General features: G+C 48.1%; 2 protein-coding genes across 5 annotated transcripts in view; one reads left to right on the top strand and one right to left on the bottom strand.

Moving 5' to 3' along the window:
- C8A (complement C8 alpha chain) overlaps positions 1–8268 on the top strand; it is a 46888-nt gene extending 38620 nt beyond the window's left edge. For all 4 annotated transcript variants that reach the window (XM_040360852.1, XM_040360850.1, XM_040360851.1 and 1 more), the window contains exons 9-11: positions 799–956; positions 5432–5654; positions 8042–8268. In XM_040360852.1, the coding sequence (XP_040216786.1) occupies positions 799–956; positions 5432–5654; positions 8042–8193 (533 nt within the window). In that variant the 3' untranslated portion in view covers positions 8194–8268. The remainder of the gene's footprint in view (positions 1–798; positions 957–5431; positions 5655–8041) is intronic.
- Positions 8269–13174: 4906 nt separating this feature from the next.
- The window catches only part of C8B (complement C8 beta chain), a 55385-nt gene continuing 44433 nt past the window's right edge, over positions 13175–24126 (bottom strand). Inside the window, exons 13-16 of the mRNA XM_040361078.1 lie at positions 23820–23983; positions 19383–19536; positions 16740–16808; positions 13175–13446 (exon numbers count right to left, since the gene is read on the bottom strand). Coding sequence (XP_040217012.1) covers positions 13295–13446; positions 16740–16808; positions 19383–19536; positions 23820–23983 — 539 coding nt within the window. The 3' untranslated portion in view covers positions 13175–13294. The remainder of the gene's footprint in view (positions 13447–16739; positions 16809–19382; positions 19537–23819; positions 23984–24126) is intronic.

The raw sequence follows: 24126 nt of genomic DNA, 5'->3' as shown, positions 1-24126 counted from the left end.
TACCTCTCCTCTCCTGAAATACTCTGCTCTGCTGGAGGACTCTGCTCCTTCCCCTATAACTCTCCTCTCCTGAAATACTCTGCTGGAGGACTCTGCTCCCTCCTCTATAACTCTCCTCTCCTGAAATACTCTGCTGGAGGACTCTGCTCCTTCCTCTATAACTCTCCTCTCCTGAAATACTCTGCTGGAGGACTCTGCTCCTTCCTCTATAACTCTCCTCTCCTGAAATACCCTGCTCTGCTGGAGGACTCTTCTCCTTCCTCTATAACCCTCCTCTCCTGAAATAATCTGCTCTGCTGGAGGACTCTGCTCCTTCCTCTACTCTCCTCTCCTGAAATACTCTGCTCTGCTGGAGGACTCTGCTCCCTCCTCTATAACTCTCCTCTCCTGAAATACTCTGCTGGAGGACTCTTCTCCTTCCTCTATAACTCTCCTCTCCTGAGATACTCTGCTGGAGGACTCTGCTCCTTCCTCTATAACTCTCCTCTCCTGAAATACTCTGCTCTGCTGGAGGACTCTGCTCCTTCCTCTATAGCTCTCCTCTCCTGAAATACTCTGCACTGCTGGAGGACTCTGCTCCTTCCTCTATAACTCTCCTCTCCTGAAATGCTCTGCTGGAGGACTCTGCTCCTTCCTCTATAACTCTCCTCTCCTGAAATACTCTGCTGGAGGACTCTGCTCCTTCCTCTATAACTCTCCTCTCCTGAAATACTCTGCACTGCTGGAGGACTCTGCTCCTTCCTCTATAACTCTCCTCTCTTGATTTGTATAACACTATCATGCTTTCCCTATTAACAGGTGAGAAAGGAACAGAAAGTGCAATAAAAGACGTCCTCACGCTGGTGGTGGGCGGAGACACGGGATCAGCCGGGGGATTATCAAACTTGTTCGATGGGACCACGTTTCGTTACTGGGGCCGTTCCCTGAAATACAACCCGGCCGTCATCGACTATGAGGTGACCCGTTAAATGCTGAATATTCCTGAAAGTTCTTAGAATTGTATATTCAACTCTGTTCTTCCCATTCCTTTAGGATTTATAGGTGGGTGTGGCTTCAAAAGTGGGTGTGGCTGAATAGGTTTCCTTTAATGAGCTTGCCGACCGCCTCTTGTAGATCTACGGCCGCAGAATGGATCGGGCAGGCAAAGCAACGTATATATAAGTTGCTTTAGACCTGCCCCCTAGCAGGCGCGTGCTCACGCCCGCTGCGGTATCTGTGCCCGTGCCCGCGGGACCCGCATATTCGATGTCCAACGGTGTCCCGCAATTGGGTCACGAAAACGGCAAAACGGGGGGGGGGTCTTTGTAAACAAGACATCTCCCTATTCTGCCTTGTGATACAGCACTGATCTTCTGCTCCCTCTCATCTCATGTCACAGTAAGCCATGCCCCCTAACAGTTAGAATCACTCCCTAGGACACACTTAACCCTTTCAGCGCCCCCCACTGGTTAACCCCTTCCCTGCCGGTCCCATTTACACAGTAATCAGTGCATTTTTATAGCACTGATCGCTGTACAAATGTAAATGGTCCCAAAAAAGCACCAAAAGTGTCCGATGTGTCCGCCATAATGTCGCAGTCACAATAAAAATCGCTGATCGCCGCCATTACTAGTAAAAAAAAAATTATAATAAAAACGCCATAAATCTATCCCCTATTTTGTAGACGCTATAACTTTTGCGCAAACCAATATACACTTATTGCGATTTTTTTTTGCAGAAATATGTAGAAGGATACGTATCGGCCTAAACTGAGAAAAAAATTGCTTTAAAAAAAAATGGGGATATTTATTATAGCAAAAAGTACAAATTATTGCTTTTTTTTTTCAAAATTGTCGCTCTATTTTTGTTTATAGCGCAAAAAATAAAAACCACAGAGGTGATCGAATACCACCAAAAGAAATCTCTATTTGTGTGGGAAAAAAAGACACCAATTTTGTTTGGGAGCCACGTCGCACGACCGCGCAATTAAAGCGACGCAGTGCCGAATCGCAAAAAGTGGCCTGGTCATTGGGCAGCCAAATGGTCCAGGGCTGAAGTGGTTAATGAGCTTGATAAGAAAGGGTCAGATTGTGGAAAACATTTTTTTTTATTATTACAAAAGATCACATTTAATATGTAGACACAGAGGGCCAGATTCACATAGGAGAACGCATCATTGTGCGGGCGTAACGTATCCTATTAACGTTACGCCTCCGCAACTTTGACAGGCAAGTGCAGTATTCACAAAGCAAAGTTGCGGCGGCGTAGCGTAAATAGGCCGGCGTAAGCCCCCCATAATTCAGATGTGGAAGATGTGGGCGTGTGTTATGTAAATTTATTGTGACCCCACGTAAATGACGCATTTTAGGAACGGCGCATGCGCCGTCCGTGAAAGTATCCCAGTGTGCATGCTCCAAATTAACCCGCAAGAAGCCAATGCTTTCGACGTGAACGTAAATGACGCCCAGCCCTATTCGCGAACGACTTACGCAAACGACGTAAAACGTGAAAAATTCAACGCTGTTCTGACGTTCATACCTAACATTGGTATGCCTCATCTACGCCTCATAGAGCAGGGGTAACTTTACGCCGGAAAAAGCCTAACGTAAACGGCGTATCTGTACTGCGTCGGCCGGGCGTACGTTCGTGAATAGGCGTATCTAGCTGATTTACATATTCTAGGCGTAAATCAGCGTACACGCCCCTAGCGGCCAGCGTAAATATGCAGTTAAGATACAACGGCGTAGGAGACTTACGCTGGTCGTATCTTAGAGAAATTTTGGCGTATCTGATTCTTTGAATCATGCGCCAAGATACGACGCCTCAGACTCAGAGATACGACGGCGTATCTCCTACGTGAATCCGGGCCAGAGTATCCTACCTGACCTATCTATTTTACTACTGTCATGTTATAAGAGACTGTCAGAGACTGCTGGGAAAAACATCTGAAGTTACTGGGAGACAGCGCTGGACTGGATAAACTGGTGACTGGTAAGTATCAACATAGACATAGAGGATATGGAATCACTTCCCATAGATAGCTGCTCAATGGTGAATGGTAGTGATTGGCTCGTTCGGGGTCTCGGATCGCTGCATTTCTGACATGACGATGGGGTCCTTTCAACAGAAGACACTTGGCTGGATATGAAGGAGCGCCTGGTGACAAAATACCGTGCCCTAAAGTTTTTATACCCCTTGAAATTTTGCACATTTTGTCATATTACATCCAGAAACGTCATGATTCTGATACAAAGCATTACAAAGTTATTTACAAAACGAAAAAAGTTTTTGTTTCAAATTTGTACTTTTTTAAATACAATACAAAAAAAAAAGTAAGAAAATTAAAAAAAAAAAAATTAAATGTAATTGTTATACAATCTTAAATAAATACAAAAATATCTTACTGAAAAATATTAGTTAACCACTTAAGCCCCGGACCAATATGCAGCCTAAAGACCCAAGGGGTTTTTACAGTTCGGGACTGCGTCGCTTTAACAGACAATTGCGCGGTCGTGCGACGTGGCTCCCAAACAAAATTGGCGTCCTTTTTTCCCCACAAATAGAGCTTTCTTTTGGTGGTATTTGATCACATCTGCGGTTTTTAGTTTTTGCGCTATAAACAAAAATAGAGCAACAATTTTGAAAAAAAAGCAATATTTTTTACTTTTTGCTGTAATAAATATCCCCCAAAAACATATATAAAAACATTTTTTTTCCTCAGTTTAGGCCGATACGTATTCTTCTACCTATTTTTAGTAAAAAAAATCGCAATAAGCGTTTATCGATTGGTTTGCGCAAAATTTATAGTGTTTACAAAATAGGGGATAGTTTTATTGCATTTTTATTTTTTTTTATTTTTTTACTACTAATGGCGGCGATCAGCAATTTTTTTCGTGACTGCGACATTATGGCGGACACTTCGGACAATTTTGACACATTTTTGGGACCATTGTCATTTTCACAGCAAAAAATGCATTTAAATTGCATTCTTTATTGTGAAAATGACAGTTGCAGTTTGGGAGTTAACCACAGGCGGCGCTGTAGGAGTTAGGGATCACTGTGTATGTGTTTACAACTGTTTGGGGGTGTGGCTGTAGGAATGACGTCATCGATCGTGTCTTCCCTATAAAGGGAATGACGCGATCGATGCGCCGCCATAGTGAAGGACGGGGAAGCCGTGTTTACACACGGCTCTCCTCGTTCTTCAGCTCCGGGGAGCGATCGCGACGGAGCGGCTATAAACAAATAGCCGCGCCGTGGTCCCGGATCGCTCCCCGAGCGGACCCGACCTCCGCATGTAGCGGGGGGGTCCCGATCGGACCCCCCACCCGCTAATAGGGGAGGACGTACCCATACGCCCATGTGCCTGTACGTGCCATATTGTGGACGTATATGTACATGGGCTGGTCCTTAAGTGGTTAAAGGGAGAAGGGAAAGAAGGAATTGGGGCTGCTTAGGGTAGACTAAGGCCCCTTTCATACGGGCTGTCCTATCAGATCCGCCTGTCTGTCTTTCAGGCAGACCCTCCATTCACCCCTATGGAGCAGTGGATGTCGGCGGTGACATGTCTGCTGACATCTGCGGCTATCCAATCCGGTCCTATCTGTCCGCCAAATCCAGAAGGATGGAGGTCCATCTTATGCAGATTGAAGCTCATTTCTTTGATCTGCAGATGAATGCAAACAGAGTGGATATAACAATTTTACCTGTTCCTGTTCTCTCTATCTCCTGTCTGATCAATGTATATAAACAATGTTACTTTGTATAAACACTGCATCATTTGTTTTTTACAGCAGCAGCTATTACCATAGGTGTGCGCAGCCCATTGCATTAGGGAGTGCACCCCAAAGCTCAAAGGCATATCTGTGTGTATGTGTATATATACTGACGGTGTCGTTGGAGCAGTGGACAGTGTCAGTAGGGCAGAAATTGGTGTCAGTAGGGTAGTGGATGGCGTCAGTCGTTTTTATATATATATTATTTTATTTTGTATTTTTTTATTTTTTTTTTAGGAGCTCTGTTAGGGGGCGTTAGGGGAAATGTGCACCACATGGGGTGATTAGGGTGTGCCCAGGCCCACCTGACACACCCTGTGCGCACGCCTATGGCTATTACATTTGCTGTACTTACACTCACAGACAGCAATTGCTGGCAAGTGTATGGCGCGGCAGTGGGCAGAAGGACAGGGTGTACTACATATGCCCTGTGTACTTCGAATACATTTTTTTGCCATGTGTAGCAAGCCCAGCGCCCTCATCAGGTGAAGCCCTGGTGGTCAGGAACCAAATCTGAAATTATGCCAAGGGGGTCTTTACTGTTGGAGTATCCAAAACATAAATCAGCAGTCAGGAGCGGCTCAGCCTACCAAGCCTGACTTATAACTGAACTGTCACTTTTGGGTTTCGCCCTCCACTCTTTGGCAGATGCTCTAATAATCTTGGTTACATTTCAGCTGCTGCCCATACATGAAGGCCTGAAATCCACGGACCTTTCGGGCATTGAGGCAAAGAGACAGAATCTGAAGAGGGCCTACGACGAGTTCCTGAGCGAGTTCCACTCCTGCCGCTGCGGCCCCTGTGAGAACAACGGGGAGCCCATTCTGAATAACAACCAATGCTCCTGTCAGTGCCCTGCAGGATACGACGGGCCAGCGTGTGAGCGCACACAGCGTTCAGGTAGGTGATTTCTTACTGGGACTTCTTGTGGGACTCCAGATATCCCCCCAGGACTCTGACCCCTCTACACCCTAGATACCCCCCAGCACTCTGACCCCTCTACACCCCAAATATCCCCCCAGCACTCTGACCCCTCTACACCCCAGATATCCCCCCAGCACTCTGACCCCTCTACATCCCAGATATTCCCCCAACACTCTGACCCCTCTACACCCCAGATATCCCCCCAGCACTCTGTCCCCTCTACACCCCAGATATCCCCCCAGCACTCTGACCCCTCTACACCCCAGATATCCCCCCCCCCAGCACTCTGACCCTCTACACCCCAGATATCCCCCAGCACTCTGACCCCTCTACACCCCAGATACCCCCCCAGCACTCTGACCCCTCTACACCCCAGATATCCCCCCAGCACTCTGACACCTCTACACCCCAGATATCCCCCCAGCACTCTGACCCTCTACACCCCAGATATCCCTCCAGCACTCTGACCCCTCTACACCCCAGATATCCCCCCAGCACTCTGACCCCTCTACACCCCAGATATCCCCCCAGCACTCTGACCCCTCTACACCCCAGATATCCCCCCAGCACTCTGACCCCTCTACACCCCAGATATCCTCCCAGCACTCTGACCCCTCTACACCCCAGATATCCCCCCAGCACTCTGACCCCTCTACATCCAGATATCCCCCCAGCACTCTGACACATCTACACCCAAGATATCTCCCCAGCACCCTGACCCCTCTACACCCCAGATATTCCCCCAGCACTCTGACCCCTCTACACCCCAGATATCCCCCCAGCACTCTGACCCCTCTACACCCCAGATATCCCCCCAGCACTCTGACCCCTCTACACCCCAGATATATCCCCAGCACTCTGACCCCTCTACATCCTAGATATTCCCCCCAGCACTCTGACCCCTCTACATCCCAGATATCCCCCCCAGCACTCTGACCCCTCTACATCCAGATATCCCCCCAGCACTCTGACCCCTCTACACCCCAGATATCCCCCCAGCACTCTGACCCCTCTACATCCCAGATATTCCCCCCAGCACTCTGACCCCTCTACATCCCAGATATCCTCCCAGCACTCTGACCCCTCTACACCCCAGATATCCCCCCCAGCACTCTGACCCCTCTACTCCCCAGATATCCCCCCAGCACTCTAACCCCTCTACATCCAGTTATCCCCCCAGCACTCTGACACATCTACACCCAAGATATCTCCCCAGCACCCTGACCCCTCTACACCCCAGATATCCCCCCAGCACTCTGACCCCTCTACACCCCAGATATTCCCCCAGCACTCTGACCCCTCTACACCCCAGATATCCCCCCAGCACTCTGACCCCTCTACACCCCAGATATATCCCCAGTACTCTGACCCCTCTACATCCCAGATATTCCCCCCAGCACTCTAACCCCTCTACATCCAGTTATCCCCCCAGCACTCTGACACATCTACACCCAAGATATCCCCCCAGCACTCTGACCCCTCTACACCCCAGATATCCCCCCAGCACTCTGACCCCTCTACACCCCAGACATCCCCCCGACCCTTGTTCCTCGATTACGCTTCTGCTTTATCCTAAGCTGCAACCGCTTGTTACCAACTTTTGGCTTGTTTACTGACTACACTTCTGCTTGATCCCTACCTGCTATACAGTGGACCCTCGTATTACAAGCATAATCTGTTCCAGGAGAATGCTCGTAATCCAAAGCACTCGCATATCAAAGTGAGTTTCCCCATTGAAGTCAATGGAAACGAAAATAATTATGCGGCCAGAGACGGGGGGTGCTGGAGAGCCTCGGAAACGGCCCGAAAGGCCCGAGCAAACCTCGGAAAGGCTCGGGAACATAGTATTTCCGAGTCTTTCTGAGCATTTCCAGAAAGATTTGGCTCGGCTCCGACGCCCCCCCCCCCACCTCAGGCCAAACGTGGTACTGCACACTGCTTTGGCCTGAATCCTGCTAGTTTTTCAAGACAACACTCGCAAACCGAGTTAGGATTTTTTTAAATACACAGCGCTCGTATGGCGAAACGCTCGTTAACCGCATTACTCACAATCCGAGGTTCCACTGTATCTGCTAATGGACCCCCAGGTTGCTCACCTCCTGGTGGGGCAATCCTGAGGACCATGACCTGGTACTAACATTCAGCAAAACCCATCTCCACCATAAGGACCTCTGGTGAACACCGGTTAGACTCCGCACCTCAGGAAAGCTTGTATCAGCCACCAGTATGACCTGCTTCTGTACAGCCATCTTTTGCTTCTGTGGGCCGCTGTGTGCAGCATACGGGAGTACAACATCCTACAGCATAGAACTTCAGCGTGATAACAGAAGGGTGGACTAATTTTTTTTTTTTTTTTGTTACAGGCACCAAAGCAAATGGTAACTGGGGGTGCTGGTCGTCCTGGTCCAACTGCCAATCTGGAACTCGCCAGAGGTCGAGGCTGTGCAATAATCCACCTCCTAAAAATGGCGGCACCTCGTGTCTCGGGAAGAGCGCCCAAAGCCAGTCCTGTTAAGTTTGTGTTATCTCTCCAGCACATCTGTAACAATCTGTCATTCGATCCTAAACCAAAATAAAGATGTAAATATGACAGAGCTTTGTTCTTCTTTACAAAAAAATGCCTTGAATTTTACCATAAGACTGAGGTGGAGAGCTGACACCGCGACAAATGTTCTAGCCATAGAGGAAATAGAGGTTGCAGAAAATCTGAACAAAGGTAGCAAGGTCATATATTGAACATCATGGGTCAAGAAGACCAGTGGTTGTCAACTTAGGCCCGGATTCACGTAGAAGCGTGCATCTTTGTGCGGGCGTAACGTATCCTATTTACATTACACCTCCGCAACTTTGACAGGCAAGTGCAGTATTCTCAAACCAAAGTTGCGGCGGCGTAGCGTAAATAGGCTGGCGTAAGCCCGCCTAATTCAAATGTGGAAGATGTGGGCGTGTGTTATGTAAATTTAATGTGACCCCACGTAAATGACGCTTTTTACGAACGGCGCATGCGCCGTCCGTGAAAGTATCCCAGTGCGCATGCTCCAAATTAACCCGCAAGAAGCCAATGCTTTCGACGTGAACGTAAATGACGCACAGCCCTATTCGCGAACGACTTACGCAAACGACGTAAAACGTGAACAATTCGACGCTGTTCCGACGTCCATACTTAACATTGGTACGCCTCATCTACGCCTCATATAGCAGGGGTAACTTTACACCGGGAAAAGCCTAACGTAAACGGCGTATCTGTACTGCGTCGGCCGGGCGTACGTTCGTGAATTGGCGTATCTAGCTGATTTACATATTTCTAGGCGTAAATCAGCGTACACGCCCCTAGCGGCCAGCGTAAATATGCAGTTAAGATACGACGGCGTAGGAGACTTACGCTGGTCGTATCTTATACAAATTCTCGCGTATCTGATTCTTTGAATCAGGCGCCAAGATACGACGGCTCAGACTCAGAGATACGACGGCGTATCTGGAGATACACCGTCGTATCTCGTACGAGAATCTGGGCCTTAAGGAGCTAAGTGTGGCCCATGACATCATCCAAGGGCTGCACATAATGTTCAATCTATGTAATGCTTGGAAGGACTGTCAGAGACTGCAAACCTAATAGAGGAGATGAGGGTCAGAGAGTGAGAAGAGGATACACTGATGGTGGGAAGAGGCTGCAGAAGACAATACGAAGCTGGGAAGAGGTTACATGAGGATAGTAGAGATCAATGTATTACCCTAATCAATGTTCCCACTACAGACTGCTGAGGTCCAAAGACCACACATAGGCCCGGATTCACAAAGCACTTGCGCCGACGTATCTCGAGATACGCCGCGTAAGTGCACATATGCGCCGTCGTATCTATGCGCCGGACTCAGAAACTAAGATACGCCTGAAAATAGGTTTCTTCTGACCGACGTAACTTGCCTACGCCGGCGTAGAGTGGGCGCATATTTATGCTGGACGTATTTGGCACGCCCATTGATTTTCTATTCACATATGCAAATGAGGTAGATACGCCGATTCACGAACGTACGTCCGTCCGACGCAGTGCGCGTAAAGTCATACATCCGGCGTAAAGTTCTGCCCCATAAAGGAGGTGTAACTGAGCAGCATCCATGCAAAGGGCTGCACCAGGGAACACAAGCCAACGTATTTTACGTAGGACGTGAATATGACTAGGCGTAGGTTACGTTCACGCCGTAGGCAGTGATCCGATGTATCTTAGGCAGTTGTTCCGACGTGATTGTGAGCATGCGCACTGAGATGCGCCCACGGGACGGCGCATGTCGCAGTTGGCAATAAGTATCTGTCTGGCGCTCGGCCCATCATTTGCATGGGGTCACGCCTCATTAGCATGGCTCACGCCCACTTCCACTTACGCCGACTTACGCCTGAGAAACCCAGCGCAGATTTGGGAGGAAGTGCTTTGTGAATTCAGTGCTTGCCTCTCTGCGCTGCGTCGGCGTAGCGTAAAGGAGATACGCTACGGCGGCATAAATATGCGCCAGTGTCTGTGAATCCGGGCCTTAATGTTTGATATATGTAATGCTTGGAAGGACTGTTAGAGACTGCAAACCTAATAGAGGAGATGAGGGTCTGAGAGTGAGGAGAGGATACACTGATGGTGGGAAGAGGCTGCAGAAGACAATACGAAGCTGGGAAGATGTTACATGAGGCTATTAGAGATCAATACTATTCTCCTAATCAATGTTCCCACTACAGACTGCTGAGGTCCAAAGAACGCACATAGGGGCAGATTCAGATAGGTCAGCGGATCTTTAGATCTGCGTAACCTATCTGATTTACGTTACGCCGCCGCAAGTTTTTCAGGCAAGTGCTTTATTCAGAAAGCACTTGCCTGTAAAGTTGCGGCGGCGTATCGTAAATCCCCCGGCGGAATTCAAATTTGCCGGGTAGGGGGCGTTTAAAATTTAAATCAGGCGCATCCCCGCGCCGAACGAATGACGTCGCAAGGACGTCATTGGTTTTGACGTGAGCGTAACTTACGTCCAGCTCTTTTCTGAATCGACTTACGCAAACGACGTAAAATTTCAAAACTCGGCGCGGGAACGACGGCCATACTTAACATAGGATACCCCTCACATAGCAGGGGTAACTATACGCCGGAAAAAGCCGAACGCAAACGTCGTAAAAAAAATGCACCGTGCGGTCGTTTGTTTCTGAATCGGCATAAATCCTCATTTGCATATTCGTTGCGTAAAAAAAAAAAAAACGCTACCTAGCGGCCGGCCTGGAATTGCAGCCTAAGATCCGACGGTGTAAGTCACTTACACCTGTCGGATCTTAGGGATATCTATGCGTAACCTGATTCTATGAATCAGGCGCATAGATACGACCGACGGAACTCAGAGATACGACGGCGTATCTCTTTCTGAATCTGCCCCATAATGTTCAATATGTGTAATGCTTGGAAGGACTGTCAGAGACTGCAAACCTAATAGAGAAAAAGAGGGTCAGAGAGTGAGGACAGGATATGTTGTATATATCAAAGGGCAGCAGGTTAGTCTAGAGATCCTAAAGGGGCTCTCAAGATCCATAATAGCCAGGGTTGCTGTTAAAATTCATGGGGCTCCATACTGCCTACCCGACAGGGCCCCCCTACTCATCCTGTGTGCCCGCAGCAGATGCCAGTAGGAGAGAGGGGAAGCTGGCAGCACTGCAGAGGAAGGGGGTACACAGCAGGGCCCAGACAGCAGGGGGACACAAATACTAGAACCAAGGATCTTGTGACTTCTATCAGTGTCCAGCCAAGCACTGGCTACAGCTTGTAGGAGGAGTTTCCTGACTGTCCTATGAGACTGCAAGACCCCTGACCCTCTGTCTGGACAGTGCTGATTGGCTCTTACTGATCACATGCACCCTCCCAAGAAGAAAAACCCTCTCTAGCAATACACACCAAACTGAGCATGTGCAGCCTGACTCCATAGACATAGGAGATTATTAGGTGATAATGAAAGAAGGGGAGGATCAGAGAAGCCAGGATCAAACAGTCTTTTTACACAATGCAGAGGATTAACCCCTTTAGGTTCCACAGTGAGTATAACAAGCATGCTTTACTGTATATACAGATTTTACTGTTGCGGGTTTAAGTATCAGAGGGCCAAGTGACGGTGCACAGCCTGCGCAAATAATATACTCACCCTGACTGTACCCGAGCCCTCACCAAATTCTAAGGTCAGCCTAAAATAGAGTTAAATCCCAACTGGATGACATTATTTTTGCTCTGGGCGCTGCATACCATAAACAAGTGCTGAATTTTTTTCTTCATAAAATCCCATTTTATCCGTTTTCCTATCACAGTGCTGTGGTTCTCCTCCAGCCTCTTTCAGCCACTTCTGGTCTGCAGACACTTCCTCCAGTGTCAGCTGCACATCATTGCTCTGGACAGTGACAACAGGAGGGGCCATGGCCCAGATTCACAAAGCACTTACGCCAACGTATAACAAGTTACGCCGACGTAAGTGCAAATGTGCGCTGTTGTATCTGTGCGCCAGACCCACAAACTAATATGCGCCTAAAAACAGGCTACACCCCGCCAACGTATCTTGCTTACGCCGGCGTAGGGTGGGCGCACATTTAGATGGGGAGCATGGTGCCGCTCCCATTGATTAGCCATTCAAACATGCAAATGAGGGAAATACGACGATTCACAAACGTGCGTGTGCCCGGCGTAAAATTATTCCCCATAAATGAGGTGCAACCCGGCAACAGACATGCACAGGTCTGCACCAGGGAACACAAGCCGGCGTATTGTGCGTTGGACGTGTGTCTGGCTGGGCGTACGTTATGTTCACGGCGTACGCAGTGATCCGGCGTAGCTTAGGCAGTTTTGCCGGCTTGGTTGTGAGCAGGCGCATAGGGGTGCGTCCACTTAACGGCGCATGCCCAGTTCGTGATACGTACCTGTCTGGCGCTCGGCCCATCATTTGCATGGGTTCACACCCACTTCCACCTAGGCCGACGTACGCCTTCGAAACCCACGCCACGTTGGCGCAGCGCTGGGAGCACTGGCTTGCTGAATGCAATGCTTGCCTCTCTGCGCTGCGTAGGCGTAGCGTACAGTGTGTGTTCTACGGCAGCGTAATGTGCGCCCTGCTCTCTGTGAATCTGAGCAAAAAGTAAAAAATATTGCTTTTTTTTTTTCAAAATTGTCGCTCTATTTTGGTTTATAGCGCAAAAAATAAAGACCGCAGAGGTGATCAAATACCACCAAAAGAAAGCTCTATTTGTGGGGGAAAAAAGGACGCCAATTTTGTTTGGGAGCCACGTCGCACGACCGCGCAATTGTCTGTTAAAGCGACGCAGTGCCGAATCGCAAAACCTGGCCTGGGCATTTAGCTGCCTAAAGGTCCGGGGCTTAAGTGGTTAATCCACTGGCATGGCAATTGACAGAATGAAAGTTTTATAATATAATTAAAAATAATAACAACGCTCTAATTTGCAGCTTCTCACTATTAAATGAATAAAGTGACCCAAGTAGCTAATTGTGGAATTTTATTGGGTTATTTCAGACACATTTTCCAGAAAAAAAGACCAATCACCCCCAAAGTGGCAGACCTGCCGTCCCCATATGTCTTCCTTGGCCAGTAGGGGGCAGCTAACAGCTTCTGCTCTCCGAGGATGGCTCTGGACAAGGCCGACCTCCGTTCCTCGGTGAAGGGTTATTGCACTGTCGTTGTCTTGTTTGGACTCTTCCTGAACATGACGTCCAACTGGACCAACAACCCCAAACTCCATCAATGGGGGGAGCTGAAATAAAGGCAACAGCAGAACTTAAACCTTCCATAGATCTACATGGGAATCCTCTGTGCAGACACCTGAATGAGGTCCTGCTGTGGGGAATCCTCTGTGCAGACACCTGAATGAGGTCCTGCTGTGGGGAATCCTCTGTGCAGACACCTGAATGAGGTCCTGCTGTGGGGAGTTTGGCTTTAAGCCCTCGAAAATCTTAAGATATCAGTGGGGTAGATTCAGAGAGCAATTACGCCTGGGTATCCATAGATACGCCGCGTAATTGCTAAGTTGCGCCGGCGTATCTACTTTCTGTATTCTGAGGCCCGGATTCAGGTAGATTTGCCCCTTAGTTACGGAGGTGCAGGGCAGCATTTTTGCCCTGCACCCCCGCAAATTTCCTGCGCTACCCGCGATTCACGGAGCAGTAGCTCCGTAAATTGCGTGTGCGCTGTGTAAACTTGCCCTGCGTAAGGGCGCTTAATGTAAATGATCCCGTAGGGGGCGGGAATCATTTAAATTAGGCGCGCTCCCGCACCAAGCGTATAGCGCATGCTCCGTCGGGAAACTTTCCCGACGTGCATTGCGGAAAATGACGTCGCAAGGACGTCATTTGCTTCAAAGTGAACGTGAATGGCGTCCAGCGCCATTCACGAATCACTTACGCAAATTACGTAAAATTCGAATGTCGCGACGCGGGAACGACGGGTATACTTTAGCATTGGCTGCCCCTGCTATTAGAAGGAGCAGCCTTACGCTAAACACGCCGTACGGAAACAACGTAAATTGCGTACGCAGGGCTCGCGCAACATTGTGAATCGGTGTTAGTATGCAATTTGCATACTATACACTGAGCACAATGGGAGCTCAATGGGAGTGCCCCCTAGCGGCCATCGCAAGAATGCAGCCTAAGATATGCGTGGCATAAGTCGTCCGTGAATGGCGCTGGACGCCATTTACGTTCACGTCGAAACCAATGACGTCCTTGCGACGTCATTTACCGCAACGCACGTCGGGAAATTTTAGGGACGGCGCATGCACAGTACGTTCGGCGCGGGAACGCGCCTAATTTAAATGATCCACGCCACCTACGGGATCATTTGAATTACGCGCGCTTACGCCGGCCCCTTTTACGCTACGCTGCCGCAACTTTACAGGCAAGTGCTTTGCGAATCAAGCACTTGCCCGAAAAACTTGCGGCGGTGTAAAGTAAATGTCATACGTTACGCCGCCGCAGTTTTGTGCGCCCCTACCTGAATCCACCCCAATGTATTCTAACCCCACAGCCTAAGGGTATCTGTGCCGGGGGCCAATCCATGAGCTGGGGTCTCCAAACTTCCTAAGCAAAGGGCCAGACTACTGTTTTCAGACTTGGGGGGGGGGGGGATTAGTGCCCCATCATTGGTGTCATTGGGAGGAATAGCGCCAAAGGAATATGCGTTACAAGGCACGACATGCGCTCCAAAAACAGCAGAAACTGAGAAGATGAGCTACTTCTGCTAAAGCAAGCTTGCATGTCTCTAATTTTATGTCTCAGGTCCCCATATAGGTCATGCCTTATAATAAGCTGGATCAGCTCTGATGAAGGGGGCTGCTTGACTCCTGAAACGCGTTGAGAAGGATACCCCGCGATCTGCTCATCCTCCATGCTGAAGTTGTGATTTTATTTGCTGGTGACTATCTCACGTTTGTGAATATGTCATTGGAGGTAATGCACTAGGTGTTTGCACCCTCTTTTGTTTCCTTCAAGTGAATTACCGTATATACTCGAGTATAAGCTGAGTTTTTCAGCACATTTTTTTTGTGCTGAAAATGCCCCCCCTCGGCTTATACTCGAGTCTCTCCCGGCGCTGTACCCATCTGCAGCCTAATGCCCCGGCGCTGTGATACATCTTCAGTCTTGTATCTCCCAGCGCTGTGCCCATCTTCAGTCTTATTATCTCCCGGCGCTGTGCCCATCTCTGCTGGGAAACCAAGTCAGAGTTCCATCACGGAGGAGGAAGAGGAGGAGGCTGCGCTTGGTTACACTGAATGTTTCACAGCACTGGGACATAATAAGACTAAAGATGGGCACAGCGCCGGGAGATAATAAGACTGAAGATGGGCACAGCGCTGGGACATAATAAGACTAAAGATGGGCACAGCGCTGGGACATAATAAGACTAAAGATGGGCACAGCGCCGGGAGATAATAAGACTGAAGATGGGCACAGCGCTGGGACATAATAAGACTAAAGATGGGCACAGCGCTGGGACATAATAAGACTAAAGATGGGCACAGCGCTGGGACATAATAAGACTAAAGATGGGCACAGCGCTGGGACATAATAAGACTAAAGATGGGCACAGCGCTGGGACATAATAAGACTAAAGATGGGCACAGCGCCAGGAGATAATAAGACTGGAGATGGGCACAGCGCTGGGACATAATAAGACTAAAGATGGACACAGCGCCAGGAGATAATGCCGATCAAGGTACCGTACTTGGGGCACAGTGAGACACGGACACAGTGAGGCACAGTAAAGCATGGACAAAGTGAGGCATGGACACAGTGAGGCATGGACACAGTGAGGCACAGTGAGGCATGGGCACAGTGAGGCACAGTGAGGCATGGGCACAGTGAGGCATGGACACAGTGAGGCAAAGTGACGCATGGACACAGTGAGGCAAAGTGAGGCATGCAAATGGACACAGTGAGGCATGGACACAGTGAAGCAAAGTGAGGCATGCAAATGGACACAGTGAGGCATGGACACAGTGAGGCATGGGCACAGTGAGGCATGGACACATTGAGGCATGCACATGGACACAGTGAGGCATGGGCACAGTGAGGCATGGGCACAGTGAGGCATGCACATGGACACAGTGAGGCATGGACACAGTGAAGCAAAGTGAGGCATGCAAATGGACACAGTGAGGCATGGGCACAGTGAGGCATAGACACAGTGAGGCATGGGCACAGTGCGGCATGGGCACAGTGAGGCATGCACATGGACACAGTGAAGCAAAGTGAGGCACAACGAGGCATGCAGATGGACACCCTAGGCTTATACTCAAGTATATACGGTAATGATTTACCTGAGTCCTATAGGACTGAAATATATGACACCTGTCTACAGTTGGGGTACTAAAGGAATTTGCCTTCATTGCCTACGCCTGGAAATGGCCCAGACGGCACATCGGTTCTAAACATTTTGGAGAAGAAGTAATACTTTTTTTTTCCTCCATGTCTCCACAAGTTCTCTCTGCTCTACACCCTGCAAAAGTTCTAAAACAAATATCACGCAGCGAGCCGCGGCGGATTTATTTACCTGGCCTTTTGGTGATTTCACAAGCTGACCCTTTGAACCCGTTTGGACAAACACATTCACAGCGATTCTCTGCAAAAACAAGAAGAGTCGGAACTCACATGAAAAATATTTTCAGAGTTTTCAGAAAAGTTACTTTTTTTCTTCTTTTAAAGAGTCCTATTTATATCAGGGGCAACCCGACTTCATTACATCCCTTGTAATAGGAATGTGTGTGACAGGTCCTCTTTATGGAGAGAGGCGGGGTCAATAAGACCTCACATCTCTCCTCCAGGCTGGAAAGAATGAGATTGTGAAAAAAAAATCACAGATCTCATTCTTACTAGCCGCAATTGCTGTTTGTTTACTTACGGGTACCCGGGCGTGACGTCATCACATCGCGCCCGGGCCTCCGACGGTCATAGAGACGACTGGTGACCATCTGGTCACCAGTCATCTCTATGCCTCCCATCCGGCGCACGGCGATCATCTCTCAATGTTTTTTTTTTTTTAAGCACAAAAAAGGGTGGGCTTGGGGCACAGAGCACTGTGCCCCGAGCCCACCCAGTTGTGTGACATTGGGGAAATAATGGGGTAGATTCAGAAAGCAATTGCGTCTGCGTAACCATAGTTACGCAGCGCAATTGCTTAGTTGCGCCGGCGTATCGACTGCTCCTGATTCAGAGAGCTCGATACGCCGACTGCAGCCTAAGATATGCGTGGCATAAGGCTCTTATGCCGTCGTATCGTAGGCTGCATTCTTATGATGGCCGCTAGGTGGCGTTCCCGTAGTGGTTAGCGTATAGTATGCACATTGCATACTAACGCCGATTCACAACCCTACGCGAGCCCTGCGTACGCAGTTTACGTCGTTTGCGTTCGTCGGGTTTCGCGTAAGGCTGCTCCTGCTATTAGCAGGGGGAGCCAATGCTAAGTATACCCGTCGTTCCCGCGTCACGAATTTTAAATTTTACGTCGTTTGCGTACGTGATTCGTGAATGGTGCTGGACGCCATTTACGTTCACTTTGAAGCAAATGATGTCCTTGCGATGTCATTTGCCGCAATGCACGTCAAGTAAGTTTCCCGACGGAGCATGCGCACTACATTCGGAGCGGCAACGCGCCTAATTGAAATGATCCACGCCCCCTACGGGATGATTTAAATTACGCGCGCTTACGCCGGCCATTTTTATGGAGCGCCTCCGCAAATTACGGAGCTACTGCTTCCTGAATCAAGCGTAGCGCAAGTAATTTACAGAGGCGTAGCATAAAAACATAACGCAGCACCTCCGTAAAAAGTGCGCGGCACTACCTGAATCTACCCCAATATTCATTAATGTCTTCCTGCTTCTCCTCCCGTCCAATCAGAAACTCCCGGGCCAATCAGATCTCAGAACCCACTTCCTGTTTGGCCGGGAGAAGAAGCAACGGCCCGACCCTTCCCTTGGCAAGCTGGAGCAAGGAGCAGCATCGTCCATCTATCAGGTGGGGGGTTATGGGGGGGTCACTGTTAAAAGTTAAAGTGGAAGTAAACCCTCCAATCATTTTCAGCCAAGGAAGCCGCCCTCTTGGCTTCATTTTAATCTTCAACTGCCATGATGCTGCACATGTGATCAGTTACGACTCCAGCGATTGGATGGTTTGACAGTTTGGTTGAGAGCACAAGCAATGTGACCGTTTTTTAACCACTTCTGGAACGCCGCATGTACATTTACGTCGGCAGAATGGCACGGACAGGCACATTGGCGTACCTGTACGTCCCTACCTAGACGTGGGTCGGGGGTCCGATCGGGACCCCCCCCTACATGCGGCGGTTGCCGTGGCTTCAGGAGCGATCCCTTTTATAGGGAGACTCGATCGATGACGTCAGACCTACAGCCACACCCCCCTACAGTTGTAAACACACACTAGGTGAACACTAACTCCTACAGCGCCCCCTGTGGTTAACTCCCAAACTGCAACTGTCATTTTCACAATAAACAATGCAATTAAAATGCATTTTTTGCTGTGAAAATGACAATGGTCCGAAAAATGTGTCAAAATTGTCCGAAGTGTCCGCCATAATGTCGCAGTCACGAAAAAAAATCGCTTATCGCCGCCATTAGTAGTAAAAAATAAATAAATAATAAAACTATCCCCTATTTTGTAAACACTATAAATTTTGCGCAAACCAATCGATAAACGATTATTGAGATTTTTTTTACCAAAAATAGGTAGAAGAATACGTATCGGCCTAAACTGAGGAAAAAAAAATGTTATATATGTTTTTGGGGGATATTTATTACAGCAAAAAGTAAAATATATTGCATTTTTTTCAAAATTGTCGCTCTATTTTTGTTTATAACGCAAAAAATAAAAACCGCAGAGGTGATCAAATACCAACAAAAGAAAGCTCTATTTGTGGGGAAAAAAGGACGCCAATTTTGTTTGGGAGCCACGTCGCACGACCGCGCAATTGTCTGTTAAAGCGACGCAGTGCCGAATTGTAAAAACCCCTTGGGTCATTTAGCAGCATATTGGTCCGGTCCTTAAGTGGTTAAAACTGTTAAATCGAAAAAATGAAACAAAAAGAGAAACATTTTTTTTTGTGTGTGTTTGTGTGTGTGTGTTTGGGGAAACAATCAACAATGATATATTACCCCTTTAATTTGGCTTCTGAGTTTTTACCTTTAAAGAATGCGACGCCATTATTTTCGCATGGGGCACAGCGGCAGGACGCGGTCTCCTTTTCAAATTCTTCCAGGGCGCGTTTCATGTTCCCCTGCAGAACGTTGGACCCGATGAAGTCCGTCGGCGTCACTAATTCATACAAAGGGTTGGTCTGCAGGACAAAAATGTGGAAAAGAAAGAAGTTTATTTTTTATTATTATTATTTTTGCCCTTTTGATTCCGAAGCTGGCGTGGTTAAAGTGATACTAAAGGTTCGATAAAAAAAAAATAACACATGTCATACTTACTAATACTATGCAGTTCCTTTTGCACAGAGTGGCCCTGAACGCCGTCTTCTGGGGTCCCTCAGCAGCTTTCGCGGCTCCTCCCCGCATCAGATAGCCCCTCTAGAAGAAGCGTTCTCCAGGGGGGGGGGGGTTACCTTGCAGCCCTGCTCCGCTGTGCAGCATTCGGCGTCCATAACCGCTGAATGCAGGACTTGGCCCCGCCCCCAGCACCCATATTTCTTGCCTCACTGTGCCCATATTTCTTGCCTCATTTTGCCAATATTTCTTTCTTCACTGTGTCCATATTTATTGCCTCACTGTGCCCATATTTATTGCCTCACTTTTCCCACATGTCTTGCCTCGCTGTACCCATATTTCTTGCCTCACTGTGCCCAATATTTCTTGCCTCACTGTGCCCAATATTTCTTGCCTCATTGTCTCTATATTTCTTGCCTCACTTTTCCCATATATATTGCCTCACTTTTTCCATATTTATTGCCTCACCGTGCCCATATTTATTGCCTCACCGTGCCCATATTTCTTGCCTCACTTTGCCCATATATCTTGTCTCACTGTGCCCATATTTCTTGCCTCACTGTGCCCATATTTCTTGCCTCACTGTGCCCATATTTCTTGCCTCACTTTCACCATATTTCTTGCCTCAATGTGCCCATATTTATTGCCTCGGTGTGCCCATATTTCTTGCCTCACTGTGCCCATATTTCTTGCCTCACTTTGCCCATATTTCTTGCCTCACTGTGCCCAAATTTCTTGCCTCACTTTGCCCATATTTCTTGCCTCACTTTGCCCATATTTCTTGCCTCACTGTGCCCATATTTCTTGCCTTACTTTGCCCATATTTCTTGCCCCACTGTGCCCATATTTCTTGCCTCAACTTGCCCATATTTCTTGCCTCACTGTGCCCATATTGCTTGCCTCACTTTGCCCATATTTCTTGCCTCACCGTGCCCATATTTCTTTCCTCATTTTGCCCATATTTCTTGCCTCACTGTGTCCATATTTCTTGCCTCACTGTGCCCATATTTCTTGCCTCACTGTGCCCATATTTCTTGTCTCACGTTTCCCATATTTCTTGCCTAACTGTGCCCATATTTCTTGCCTTACTTTGCCAATATTTCTTGCCTCACTGTGCCCATATTTCTTGCCTCACTGTGCCCATATTTCTTGCCTCACTGTGCCCATATTTCTTGCCTCACTTTGCCCATATTTCTTGCCTCACTTTGCCCATATTTCTTGCCTCACTGTGTCCATATTTCTTTCCTCACTGTGCCCATATTTCTTGCCTCACTTTGCCCATATTTCTTGCCTTACTGTGCCCATATTTCTTGCCTCATTGTGTCTATATTTCTTGCCTCACTTTTCCCATATATATTGCCTCACAGTGCCCATATTTATTGCCTCACCTTGCCCATATTTATTGCTTCACCTTGCCCATATTTATTGCCTCACCTTGCCCATATTTATTTCCTCACCTTTCCCATATTTCTTGCCTCAATGTGCCCATATTTCTTTCCTCATTTTGCCCATATTTCTTGCCTCACTGTGTCCATATTTCTTGCCTCACTGTGCCCATATTTTTTGCCTCACTGTGCCCATATTTCTTGTCTCACGTTTCCCATATTTCTTGCCTAACTGTGCCCATATTTCTTGCCTTACTTTGCCCATATTTCTTGCCTCACTTTTCCTATATTTCTTGCCTCACTTTGCCCATGTTTCTTTCCTCACTGTGCCCATATTTCTTGCCTCACTTTGCCCATATCTCTTGCCTCACTTTGCCCATATTTCTTGCCTCACTGTGTCCATATTTCTTTCCTCACTGTGCCCATATTTCTTGCCTCACTTTGCCCATATTTCTTGCCTTACTGTGCCCATATTTCTTGCCTCATTGTGTCTATATTTCTTGCCTCACTTTTCCCATATATATTGCCTCACAGTGCCCATATTTATTGCCTCACCTTGCCCATATTTATTGCTTCACCTTGCCCATATTTATTGCCTCACCTTGCCCATATTTATTGCCTCACCTTTCCCATATTTCTTGCCTCAATGTGCCCATATTTCTTGCCTCAATGTGCCCATATTTCTTGCCTCAATGTGCCCATATTTCTTGCCTCACTGTGCCCATATTTCTTGCCTCACTTTGCCCATATTTCTTGCCTCACTGTGCTCATATTTCTTGCCTCACTGTGCCCATATTTCTTGCCTGATCTACCGGCGCTGTGTCCATCTGCAGCCTTATGATCTCCGGCGCTGTGATATGCAGAGAGTCAGTGTTCCGCCTATCACGGATGAGGAGGTGGGGCTTTGTTACAGTGCATGGCCGTCGACTAGACTGATGTTTCAGTGCCGGGAGATCAGGCGCACAAGGCTACAGATGGACACAGACGCAAGTATAAGCCGAGGGGGGAATTTTCAGCACAAAAAAATGTGCTGGAAAAACTTGGCTTATACTCCAGTATATACGGTACTATTTTCCTGCTGATTTATTTGTTTTTTGTTTCTTTTTCATTAATCATTAAAGTGTTTGTTAACCCCAAAAAACAAAAACAAAAAACAAATCCTGTTCCCTTAAAGCATGTTATACAGCACAGTTCTGTTTAATTTGGCCCCCCTGTAACACCTGAAATACCTGGCTGATCCTGCCTGGCTATACCCTCCCCCCTGTACGCTGACTCCAATATATCAGGGCTGCTGAGCCCTGACACCGTTGTACCAGTGTACGTGCCTCCGTCATACGCTGCTCTGCTCTCCTGTGTCTCCTCTGTCCTCATCCCCCTCCCCTCCTTGGCCGCTTGTACCAGTGTCCACCATTTTTATTTTTATATTTTTAACTGCATTGTTGGGGGGGGGGGGATTTGGTGAAATATCAGGAGTCCAAACAGAACCCTGATGTTTCCCATTTTAGACTCATCGGCCCTTTTCTCTGTAGCCTCAGCTGCACTGGATCCACAAATGTCAGCAGTCAGCAGCCGGCCCTCTTCCCCCTCTTTTTAACTGATGGGGCCCAGGCCCAGTACAAGAGGGCTGGCTGTACTGCCTTATCCGCGGCCCTGACTGGGATCATTGTGCAGCGCCACAATATAAAGAATCGCAGCTGCGGCATATGTGTACCCCCCCCCCCCCCCCCGCGCCTCTACCTTTGCAGCTTAAGGGGGAGCAGTATAAATGCAGCTCCACTGCACATTTTTACAACCCGCAAACCAAAAGTGTAAACTAAGCAAGTTACATTTTTCTTTCTTTTTTTTAACCACTTCAATACTGGGCACTTTCACCCCCCTCCTTCCCAGGCCAATTTTCAACTTTTCAGCGCTGTCGCACTTTCAATGACAATTGCGCGGTCATACAACACTGTACCCAAATGACATTTTTAGCATTTTGTTCACACTAATAGAGCTTTCTTTTGGTGGTATTTATTCATGACTGTGTTTTTTATTGTTTGCGATATAAGCGAAAACAAAAGCGAACATTTAAAAAAAAAAAAAAATATTTTCTACTTTCTATTTTATCCACTTGGAGCCCCCGGCCATAGACAAAAGACGGCCACAAGGTGGCTCTCAAATGCCGGGAGGACATCTATTGACATGCTCGGCTTCTCCGGCCACTGGGGGGCGCAGGAGCTCCGCCGGCGGTGCGCGCACCTGCCGCGTCACTGAGTTGCCGATGCGCATGCCTGGTGGAGCAGCTCCTGATCCTCGCTCTGTAACGAGCAATCGCGGGTGCCTGGCGGTGCCCGCCGGGCACGCGCACGGGAGTCAGAAACGAGCAGGGGCCGATTCGAGAGCCGACGTAGAGCTACGGGCTCTCGCGCAGGGGAGCCGAACTGCCGCCGTAGAACTGCGGCGGCTGGTCGGCAAGTAGTTAAAGTAACGCAATACCGCATCGCAAAAAAATGGCCTGGTCATGAAGGGGGGGGGATCTTCCGGAGATCAAGTGGTTAATGAATGTTGGTCAAGTTTAATGATTTTAATACGAAAATTTCATCTCCAGGACAGGAAATTAAAGGAATTCTCCCCAAGTGGACACAAAAAAGCAAAAAAACAAACAAACAGAAACAACAACTTAGAAACGCTTTATCCTTTTTCCAATTCAATTTAAAAGTACAAAAAATGTCTTATATATATACACATTAAAAAAATGAGAGCTGTACCTTAATATTTATGATTTCGGGACTGTACTGCACGGCGTCCCCCCACTCTTGCATTAACTCCGGTGTGGGGAGATTCCTGTAGGCGAGGGTGGCCACGTGCTCGCTGGATCCTCCACGTAGAAGAACGACAAAATCTTCTACAATTTTTCTATTTTCGGTCGGATCTGTATTGGATCAATATGTGATCAGTATAGTAATCAATGATTGGAGACGCAGCGTATCAATAACAGGGCAACCTCCGAAGAAAAAGAATACAGGCCGGGGGCGTGGGCATATTAGGGGGTTAGAGCCGAACTCCAGACAAGTA

Source organism: Rana temporaria, chromosome 7 (assembly GCF_905171775.1).
Source record: "Rana temporaria chromosome 7, aRanTem1.1, whole genome shotgun sequence".
Classification (NCBI taxonomy): Eukaryota; Metazoa; Chordata; class Amphibia; order Anura; family Ranidae; genus Rana; species Rana temporaria.
This window is presented reverse-complemented; position numbering and strand designations above follow the sequence as displayed.